General features: G+C 35.8%; 1 protein-coding gene across 1 annotated transcript in view; it reads left to right on the plus strand.

The window, feature by feature from the left end:
• Positions 1-11,052, plus strand: part of Dok (docking protein homolog) — a 35,481-nt gene extending 24,429 nt beyond the window's left edge. The window contains exon 2 of the mRNA XM_017618459.1: positions 9,192-11,052. Within this exon, the coding sequence (XP_017473948.1) occupies positions 9,192-10,904 (1,713 nt within the window). The 3' untranslated portion in view covers positions 10,905-11,052. The remainder of the gene's footprint in view (positions 1-9,191) is intronic.
• Positions 11,053-11,909: the final 857 nt, after the last annotated feature.

Consider the following 11,909-nt stretch of genomic DNA (forward strand, 5'->3'; position numbering starts at 1 on the left):
TCAGTCCCTGGTCCACTTCTCGGAAAAAATGGACCATATATCCTAATATATGCTAAAAAACTACTTACGTACCGAATTTTAAACAAATCGGACCATAAATGCGATTTTTTGGAATAGATCGGTCCCTGATCACATATGCTAATACATGCTAAAAAGCTATTTGCGCACCGAATTTTAAGCAAATCAGACCGTAAATTCGATCGGTCCCTGGACCACTTCCCGGAAAAAATGGGTCAAATATGCTAATATATGCTAAAAAGCTACTTACATACTAAATTTTAAGCAAATCGGACTATAATAAGATTTTTTCGAATAGACCGATCCCTGGTCCACCTACCCGAAAAAAAGTAAAACTTTTTTAGCCTAAAACATGGTGGTTACCGAAAGCTATTTGTATACAAAATTTCATGAAAATCGGACCAGCCGTTCGCGAGATTACCTGTTACAAAAAAAAAAGGGACTTCTCTTTATATAATTAGTATAGATTTGAAATATTTAAAAAGTTGCTACCAAAAATGTCAATATAATAAAAAAACATTGCTCAAATTACTCGAATTGCTCGAGCTCATGCTCGAAAATTTTCGAGTAATGAGCATTGAACCAGTGCGAGTACTCGCTGCTCATATACCCGGGCTGTTTGAAAATGTGCGAACAAAATCGAGAGCTCTAGTTTAAAGTACAAAACCGCGCATCAAGGAAATGCAAAACCTCGTATGTGAGGTTGCCTAAATTTTATAGGAGAGAGTGAAACTTGTCCTAATTAAAAATGGTTCTCTTTTAAACTTAATTATCTTTGTATTTTAAACGACGATATACATATTGGCACTTACACAATATGTTAGGTTAGTGTTTGGCCTAGCTTCTCCTCCCATATGTGGCGTGCGTGATTTTGTCACACAAAGTAAATGACACTTTTACGCCGACTCCGAACTCCAATGTATTTTTATGAGAAGCTGTTTCCATGACAGAATACACTCGGAGGTTTACTATTACCAACAGAGGGGCAACCACATGAAAAAATGCTCATTGAAAACAGTTCACATGTATAAATTAAAAGATATAACTTAATAGGTTACAGCGCTAAACTAAAGGAAAATGCGGTGTGAAGGAAATAAAAGACCATAAAATGTTTGTTTGTTTCGTTAATTCTCTGAACCTGTTAAGATATGACACTCCATTGTTTGCAGTAGTTTGCAAATATACACTAATTGTTCTAAAATCGCAAACATTTTCGTGGCATGTTTTTCTTTGATTTCAAATTGAAAATACATTACGATCATATTGTACCGAAATAAGTGCGGTATCCCTGCATTTTGTAAAAGCCAGAAAGAAGCATAAACTGTATGAAAAAATGAAAGGGAGAAGTATACATGCCTTCTATAATTTTGACTTATATGTATTTTTGGCAAGTCTTTGTGTAAAAAACAAAAAATACACATTTTCATTTATTTGCCAGCTTGGAAAATATAGGCTTATTTTTACTTAAATGTGATATAAAGCTCATTAAAATGTTGTGTAATGTCTTGTTTTTAAGTTTGTTATCATAGTGCTTTGTATTTTGATTGTCCACTATACGTGAGTCGCTTCTATTGAAAAAGTTCTAGTACAAAGAATTTCTTTGTTTTGAATTTGTTTGTTTATTGTTTTTAATTTTTAAAATTCATACTTTTGACATGTATGTGAATGGCGGAGTTGCCGCTTTCCTCCTTTTCGGTGGGTTTTTATATTAAAAAGGCATCAAAATGGGAAAAACCCCCCTTGGTATCTCTGCATCTGTTAAACTTTTTATGGGAAGATGTATGAAAATCCAACTTGCTATAATTTCATATGCTTAACAGTATCACAACAGTATGTTTACAGTATCTCCCCATAACTTTTCATATGAAAAAATGTATTATATGCATCCCACTCGATATCATTGAATTCCTCATTAGAACATGTAGTCCCTCTATTTTAGCGTATCAACAGTTCATATGGCTTCATACCATGTAAATGCACCATCATGTTGGTTTATGAACGACAGCAAACGATATTGCAAACACTCCTTCATACAAATTTCTTGATTTGGGCAAAAAAATAACAAAAAACAAGGAAATTGTCCAGTATTTTTAACTTGACGCATCTTGGACTCCATTTGTCTTCGTTGAATTATAAATCTCAGCGCCCCGAAACTGCTTAAAGGCTGCTTCGAGGTATGTTTCCTCGTTCACACATACTTTTTCATGCTTTTTGCACAAAATTTTCTCCGAAAGCTCACACTTCGCCGCACACATTTTGAGGAGTACGTAGAAGTTACAAAAAGTAGATACTTGAAACTAACAACGACAACATGCCCTATGAATGTGTATACCTACTTTTAATTTACAGTTAGTTTTACGCAAGTGATGAGTAAACACAATTGACTAGTTTTTTTCATGTCAATTCTTTATTTGACTGAGCGGAGATGCTGTAGTATTTGTTTGTGAAGTCGTTTGCATTTTTCTAGAGTGGGGATACGAGTCTTCATGAGAAGGATTAGTTATTGGTAGTTTTTTCTTATTTGAGTTTACATTTTCGTTTGTAAATTGAGTGGATGGATTTTTGGGGGTAGAGTTGTTGTCGGTTATGGTTTTGTTAATATGCGTTTGAGTTTTTGCTACTTTAGTTATGTTAGCTTTTGTTGGCGAAGCTGGGCGCTTGTATGTTCCAGATGTTGATGTATTTGGTGTAGTTGTTGTGCTTGGTTTGTTAAAAGTTGGGTTGGTGATGTTGGAGTATGAAATTTGTGGTTATTGTGTATGGGTGTGTTTTTCATTATATTTTCGGAGCGCTTCCCCCATAGAGCATTTTTCTATTGTTTTAATTTTTAAAATGTCTTGATTGCTGGTACCTGGGGGAGTCTTTGTCAGAGGAGGAGTGATTTTCGCCACAATTTGCACATTGTTTGCGTGTGCATTCAACTGGAGAGTGGGACGGCAGATTGCATCCTTCACAGGTGCTTGGATTAGTGCATCTGGTTTTGGTATGACTTGGAGTTGGCAATTTCTGCAACGCATAGGGTTAGGGTAGTAGGGCGACACTTTTACTTTGTACCAAGCCACGTCTAACGATTTTGGAAGGTGATATAGGTCCAAGTTGACAACAATTTTTCCGGTGGGGGTTGTTTTACCGTCGAATGTACGGGTAAATTTGTAAATACTCGTCACTGCCTGACTCTTCAGCTCTTGGACAGTTTCTTCTTTTACAAAGTTGAGACATGGGGCGTATATTATACGTTTCACCGTATTGAGGTTGTCTTGAAGCTTGACCGTGATAGGGTAAATATTTAGACGCGATTTCGTTTTTATAAATTTTTCAGCTACTTTAGAATTGCGTGCCAAAACCAGTAGTGAACCGTCTTTCAGCTGTTGAATGCTGTCTATTTGGGTTGATATCGCATCAATACCCTTTTTTATTATAAAAAGAAAGAGTTTATTTAATTGTCCGTTGGTTGACGATATTGTTAGGTATGGGTGCGTTCCAAAACGTCAAAATACAAGCCTAACTTGCGCAACCTAGTAGAAAACTAGCATCTAACCGTGGTTGCGCGCATTTGGCATTAAAATCTATTGAGGTCTAGAAATAAAAGAGACTGATGATTTGTATTTTGACGTTTTGGAATTCACCCTATTTTGGTTGGCTTTGTGTTGTTAGTTTTTGTTGAAGTGTAGGGACGTGTGTATGTGTTGTATGTGTCCATTTCACCTAGTATTGAGAAACGGTTTGTTGTTTTGTCCGGCGGATCAGGTGTTGGTGGCATTTTTGTAGGCACAACGGTTTTTGATAGTACACTGAACTTGTTTAGTAGCGTAACAAGGAAAAGATTAAGCACTGAGTTGAGAAGCACTAGGGTTTTTAGCTTGTTTTGTTTATTGGATTCACACAGCCGATAGCACTTGTATACACGTCCGAGCACGTTAATAGCTAGTCGATGACTGTGAGTGCTATTATATAAACAATATACATGTATGTAGAACTGTTGAATTTTCTTTACAATATTATTTGCTATTATATACAGGGTGTCCCAGAAGTAACGTGCCAAACTTTAGGGCAAGGTAGGTGGGAGGGTGAACTCACTGATAAACAAAAAATTTTCAGGTAAAAGTGTCACCGTTTTTGAAATATTTACATTTTTTCGAATTTAAAAAAAATCGTGCCTTTTCATGTGTTTTCTTTAACTGCAACTACAAACCGGGCAATACTTAGTAAATTTTTTATGTAAAATACTTCCAGATAGTTGCCTCTCCATACTCAAATGCAATGTAGTTAAAATATATTAAGGAACCATCATAAAATTAGGACTATTTCTGGATTTTTAACTTTTTGATATTTTCTTCCCCAACTTTGACTATCTCGGGTGAAAAAAAAATGTACTGAGCTATAACTTTACATTACATAAAAAAATTGCTCATTTAATAAAGATTTCAGAAAGGTGCCACACTTACTGTTTTGAATAGAAAAAAAAAGTTATAGCCGCTTTTGTGGGTAAAGGACTGAGACACGCTAGAATGTATTTAATAGATTTAAATTGAATTTGCTCTTGTTACCGTCAAATGACATGCTAAATAGTACAAAGGTACATTATTACCTGCTCCTGACATTATTTTGTGTTACTTACCGGAATTCGGACTAGAGTCTATAACAAGGGCTATATCTATCAATATTTTTTGTGAAGCATGGATTCACGTGAAATAAAATATACATGAGTCGTTTGAAGAGAAATTTATTCATTTATTGATAAAATATGCTCAAATTGGCGACCTTCTACTCTAATACAAGCTCGGCACCTTTTAAGAAAAGACGCTTTTAGAGATCTTAAACTCAATTGGGCTATCTCAGCAGCAGCTCCATTTATTTGTTCCCGCAAATGCTCTTCGTTTTGAATTGTTTTTGAATAAATTTTGTCCTTAAGACAGCCCCAGTAGAAAAAATCTAATGGATTCAGGTCTGGCGATCTAGCGGGCCACGTGATTGGCCCGTATCGTCCAATCCATCGGCGAGGATAAGTTTCGTCTAAATGAGCTCTTACTTCACGCCCGTAGTGAGCAGGGCACCCGTCATTTTGCAGCCATAGTCTTCGCCGCAGGTTTAAGGGTACATCTTCCAAAAGAGTTGGAAGCCGTTCCTGAAGGAACTCTAAATAACTGTGAGAGTTGAGCGTTGGCGGCAGTTCCACAGGTCCCAATATCTGACAATTAAAAATACCGCACCATAAATTTATTTTGTACCGGTACTGCGAACGATCTTCTCTCATTTCGTGAGGATTGTATATCTGCCAACTGTGAAGGTTATGTAAATTAAAATAACCATCACGTTTGCATGATGATTCATCGCTCCAAATTATTTTATTAAAAAAGTTGGGGTCTGATTCATGCATTCGCAACATTTCACGGCAAAATCTAACCCTCGACAGGTAATCTCTTTCCTGTAGAGCCTGAACACGTTGAATGTGGTAGGGATGAAATCGATGGTCTTTTAAAGCTTTGTGAACTGTAGTTTTTGGTATTCCCGTCCGTCTTTCCATCATTCTCACTGAAGTCGATGGACCTAGTTCCACTTCCTCTAACACAGCTTCAACATCTACCGTTGCAGGACGTCCTGTTTCGCCGCCACGCCTTCCAGGTATGCGACCTTAAAAAAGTGAAAAATTATAGTTAACAAGCAAGCAAACAAGAAAGGTGTAAAAATCACTTACCTTCATATATTTCTCTATGGGTCCGGGCGAATACTTCACGACCCGGATGTCGACGATTGGGGTATCGCTCTGCATAGAGTCTTTGAGCAGCTCTGGCATTACAGCAAGCTTCACCGTAAATTAGGTGAATATCCGCATATTCATGCGACGTATACTGCGTGTTCTCTGTCATAGTATTAATAACACAATGTTCGAAGGGTCCAATTTCACAAAATCCACTTTCACTAATTCCGGTAAGTAACACAAAATAATGTCAGGAGCAGGTAATAATGTACCTTTGTACTATTTAGCATGTCATTTGACGGTAACAAGAGCAAATTCAATTTAAATCTATTAAATACATTCTAGCGTGTCTCAGTCCTTTACCCACAAAAGCGGCTATAACTTTTTTTTTTTCTATTCAAAACAGTAAGTGTGGCACCTTTCTGAAATCTTTATTAAATGAGCAATTTTTTTATGTAATGTAAAGTTATAGCTCAGTACATTTTTTTTTCACCCGAGATAGTCAAAGTTGGGGAAGAAAATATCAAAAAGTTAAAAATCCAGAAATAGTCCTAATTTTATGATGGTTCCTTAATATATTTTAACTACATTGCATTTGAGTATGGAGAGGCAACTATCTGGAAGTATTTTACATAAAAAATTTACTAAGTATTGCCCGGTTTGTAGTTGCAGTTAAAGAAAACACATGAAAAGGCACGATTTTTTTTAAATTCGAAAAAATGTAAATATTTCAAAAACGGTGACACTTTTACCTGACAATTTTTTGTTTATCCAGGAGCTCACCCACCCACCTACCTTCCTCTAAAGTTTGGCACGTTACTTCTGGGACACTCTGTATACACATCTACATCTATGTAGAACTGAATTGTATTTATTTACTTATATACATATTAAATGAATTGTGGGATATATATATACGTGAAAATGACATACATATGAGCACATTTATATTGATACATACATACGTACTGATGTAGGAGCAAGTAAAAGGAAATAAGCAAAATATTAGCAACAATATTGTTAGGATAACTGTCTGCTGCATGCAGGACAGTATAAATAGAGCAGCAAATGGAATTAGAAATCACTTCTCGTAGATTAGTCGTATGCTCCAGACGATCGTGCAAACGCAGATTGGAAGGGCTAAGCAACGATTGTGAAAACTAAGTTGCTTAGTAGGTAGTTAAGTTATATGGGAAAAATAAAGTTTTTCCTAGAAATGGTATAGAATTCTTGAAAGGCAATACTTTTCAATCGGAAAACTCTGGTTCTCTTCAGGAGACTTTCAATAATAATAGCCAATTGTTGTTTATTTAACCATTTTTTAATACTAACGATTTTTTATTGTTCGCCTCATTGCATTTGTCGGGGTTTTTGGCGGACCTATAAACTATAGTTGCGATGAAAAAATGGCTAAATAAACAACTGGGTTGTTGGAAATCTCCTGCAGATAAACAGAGTTTTCTGGTAGAAAAATATAAATTTTTAACTATTTTATACCATTTCTACGAAAAGTTGTTTTTTCCCCTTATAAAATACATGGAAAACTTTTGGCGCTTTGAGCGACCTCTAAATATTTTTTGATTTCAAAATAAAAAAATAAGGGTATATATCTTTTTTGTATAGAACAATTCTAGGGGGTGAGAGCATAAAAATTCCGACTTTACGTTTTCACATGAATTTTTGGACCACCCTAATGTACATACATGTGTGTGTAAATTTGCTTGACAAGCCAATTAATTCAATTATATATTTTTTTCTTTTGTTTTGTTAACTCCGTTAAATTAACGACTGGTGCTTTGCTGAGCTCGGCCAAAATCGCTTAGGCGGTTACAGCGCCAAATAAGAAGAAGAAGAAGTTAAATTAACTGATTTTATGAATTAATACATTTATTTGTAATCTTGTATGGAATCGGCATCGGCATGGACATATATTTCTGTTGCAAACATGGGTTGCCTTGTGCTTTTTTCATAAAAAACTTTAGAAAACCGTACTAGAAAGCGTAGGAAATTTCTTATAACATGTCCCCACCAAAAAGTTAACCATCTCAAATCGAACATAACCACATCACTAACTATTGCTGTCCACACTGCGGTTTGAGGTTTATAAAGCAATACAAATGTAGAGAACAGTGTTCGGACCTCCAAAAATCGATTCAGGACTAAAAATCTGGGCAAAAACAAATTTTCCGTACTAGATTGAATTTTTTATTTTCGTTTCTGACATTAATTGTTTGACTTAAATATTTTCTATTCATGCAAAAATAAGAACGCGAGGCAATGTAAGGATAATATGTTAAACATTTAGGTAATATTTAGCATTTTCTATAAAGTAGAACGTTTCCAACACTTAATTTTTTAAAGAGCAACAGGATCTAAACTTTTTCTACTTTATATAAATTTCATTCTACATATATTTTTTAACGACTTAAGTAAAGTTCTGCATCCGCCAATTTCTACAGCCATACATCAAAAATAACGAAGTTACTTTATTGATGCATTGCTATGAAAGAGTTACTTTTTAACAGTGAGAACTTTCGATTTTTTTACTGAAACCGGTGGTGAACACTCAAAAAACGGCCCAAGAGGGCATAACATGAATGAAAAAAAAACGGAATAGATTTGAAGTCAAGCGGAGTAGACGAGTAGATTTCAAATTTTTTCAAAAACCGGAGTAAATCTAATCTGATCTTAGTTAAGTCCAAACACTAGTAAGGAACGTATTTTTTACATTTTAACGCTAATGACCCACAGATGGCGGGAAAACACAGGGTTGCATCAGACTTTCGACGAGGTTTCGAGTTGGTTAGCTTTTAACCATCTCAGTGAAATGGTTAAGTGCTGTCATTTTTATATGACGAAACTACGCTAAATGAAGTGGGTTATCGGGATAACCAACTCAACAGCCATAACTACGTGGTTAGCCCCGGTGGGGACATGGTATTAGGAGCTGCCTACTGCCTTAAGTAAATTTGACACAAGAAAATTTCTTATTATGAACAAAAATTTCCTCAAATTTAAAATAATTATAAATATTTATATAACCTCCGAAAAATTAGAAATGAAATATTATTGTGTTTGGTTTTAGGAGCAAAGTGGGAGTGGAGCAGGTAAATTAGAGCGATGTATACCCTGAAGGCCCAATTAGTTGTGCCATTACCTTAACTATAGCAATCATCTGTTCTGATAAAACGTATAGGCAGCTCTGTACCAAACCATAACAACTTAGCCATAACCATAACTGTACGTATCTACTTAAGTTTTTTTTTCGATGTAACCATAAGCAGCTTTGAAGTATAGCCACAAAGTTATGGCTATGGTGTTATTCTCATGGCTTCTTTAATTAGACCTTTATTTACAAAACCTTTCATTATTGTATCATGGATTATACTTACACTTCTGACGTCAATTATGTTGTTTATCATGCATAAGACATAAACCTACTAATTGGTATTGTGTATTTTCTCTCTATCAACAGAAAAATTGTCACAGATATTGCTTACTTTTCAATTCAAGTCGGCATGGCATCGAACGTCTCGAAATTTGCGAATCTAAAGATGACAAGAATCCGAAAATCGTAACACTTGAAAATTGTGTTAAGATAACGCAAGAACCAGCCCCAGCTAATCTCATACAAGTTATCAAAAAAACTGAATCTTTGACGTTGAACACATTGTCAGAAGAGGATTTAAAAGAATGGACAAATGCATTGCAAATGGTTGCCTTTCGAAACAAAAACAGCTTACACACTTCGCAAGCAGCGATAGAAGAAGATAATGATTTATATTGCAGTTCGTTTGGCGATGGTTTATTCATTGTTACTCTTATTCCCTCCGACACATCAATCCGTTGCAATCTTGAAGCAAAATCGTACATGCTTCACTTAACTGCAACTGAGCTTCAATTGAAGTGCACCGATGACCTTAACGAAATAAGAGCAAGGTGGCCATACCGGTTTATTCGAAAGTATGGGTATCGTGATGGCAAATTTACTTTCGAAGCAGGCAGGAAGTGTTGCACTGGAGAAGGCATATTCACACTTGATCATACCAACCCACAAGAAATATTCAGATGCATGGCCGCAAAAATGAAGTCAATGAAGAAGTTGATAAACTGTGACAATCTAAATAACGACGTAAATGAAAACCATTTAAACATTGCCGCAAATATGGAGGCGGGTTCCCGCAGCCCTTTAGCACCAAACAATCAGCAGTGCATAAGCATCGATAGTAATTCACAAAGCAACGTTTCTTACCGAGAGTTCACCACATCAAGTGATTCCATTAACAGTTTCTTTGCGAATTCTAATTCCACCTCAATATCGACTTTACCGCCTCCAATTATGAAACACATTCCGAATAAACCCCCGCGAAAAATGCAGCCCCCATTTGCCTCGTTCACAAGTTCTAATAAAACCGTAAGCAAATATCAAAATTATGATGCAGTTTCAATAACTACGGCGAGTGATCCCAACAAAACTATTGGATCAAACCTTGTTCTTAAGCCTAACTCTCCAGAGTGTGTGCGAAAACAAAGTCTAAATCCGCATAAAGAAAATAAGTCAACATCAGGAATTGAACGAGATTACGAAAGCATAGAGGCAGTTACTGATGCGTGGAAAACACTTGGGATAGATGAGGTGAAACACACTGAACGGATTTTGGCTAACCATGGCGATGAAGTTTTCATAGAACCAAGTTGGCAACGCTCCGTCAATGTATGCCAACGTTCCTTAAAGGAAGCATTTGTGCCATCTAAGGTCTCGAGAGTAATAGATATAGACATTGGTGAGGGCGGAGGAGGTGGAGGAGCCTGCACAAGTACAAGAATTATTGATGATACTTATGATCGTCTTGATTTCATGTCACCAAATAATAATACTTCGAGCGGATATAACACTATTGTGTCTATCATATCGCCGGCTCGTAAACGCTGCGATTCCCCCTCACTAAGTGACTATGAATTTATTGGAAATCCTGAAATCCAAATGATAAACACTGTGGTTAGTCGAACTTCGAATACAACATCGCCCTCCCTCTCTTCGCTTGCACTTAATTGTAATATTGCCGGTTCCAAATATTTTGATTCGTCCGCCGGACAGCAAACTTTTCAAGATGCCAAAATTTCACCGACTCACCAGAATTATAGTGGCATAAACTATACAATAGTTAGTAAGCCTAAAAGAGTTTGATACTGACATTTTATTTAAAAGCATCCCCTTTCAAAACTGTGATTGTCGTATTTGAATTAAAAGTGTACGATTGATTTACAAAAAAATACGTGTAAATCCATACATAAATATGTGCGCCATATTAAAAAATTAGACCTGTATTGCATTTAGAAATTAATAAAAAAAATCTAAATTCTTGAGTTATTTCCTCCTTATAAGTAGACATTCTTCACCTGGTCTTTTCATCGCAGAGGAGGTCTTCTGCTACTACCACCAGCGGGCTACGCGTTGTATACTATTAATGCATATCTACGTAGAACGTTCGCGTTGTGTTCGCTTTCCCATTGTTTTGACAGTAGCGCGAATAACCCTTGCTTCTATTAGGGTTGCGTGATTTTGAATTAATAAAATTGGAAATCGAAAAATTAAATTGATTTCTAAATCGAAAGTTGTATCAAATCCTAAATAATATAAATTTATTATTTGTTCAACGAATCAAATCATGAATAAAATTTTATTTGTGAACTAATTCGTCGGTTAAACAAGATCGAATCAAATCGGAAATAAATTTTATCTTTTTTTGTCAACAAATCAATTCACAAATCCACTGTATCTTTGCGCAGAACCCCATCGAAATTTCCAAAAAACGTGTATGGTTCAAACCGAATTTATTAATAATCTAGAGCTCGGAAATTTGGAACCTTGGTTTTAAATTAAAGTCTAATCGTTTGACTACACGTGTGTGTTAGAGTTTTTAGGTTCGGGTAATGCGTTTGAACGCAACAACCGAAAAACATTGTACAAATAACTAAACCGGACCCAAGTTTCTCGATAAGGGGCAACAAACATTTTTTTTTGTTCGTTCATATAAATCAGTATACAAAAATATACGTATATAGGGAAATTTTTGGAGATGGGGACATTTTCCGTACTGGCATATTGTTGCCGCCACAAATCAGCTGCACTGCCAAAAGCGGTTTCTATACTTCCGTTAATACTACTTACATATATGTGTGAATATCAATA

This window comes from Rhagoletis zephyria, unplaced genomic scaffold (assembly GCF_001687245.7).
Source record: "Rhagoletis zephyria isolate East Lansing unplaced genomic scaffold, Rhagoletis_zephyria_1.1 Rzeph_scaffold_01630, whole genome shotgun sequence".
NCBI classification, from domain to species: Eukaryota; Metazoa; Arthropoda; class Insecta; order Diptera; family Tephritidae; genus Rhagoletis; species Rhagoletis zephyria.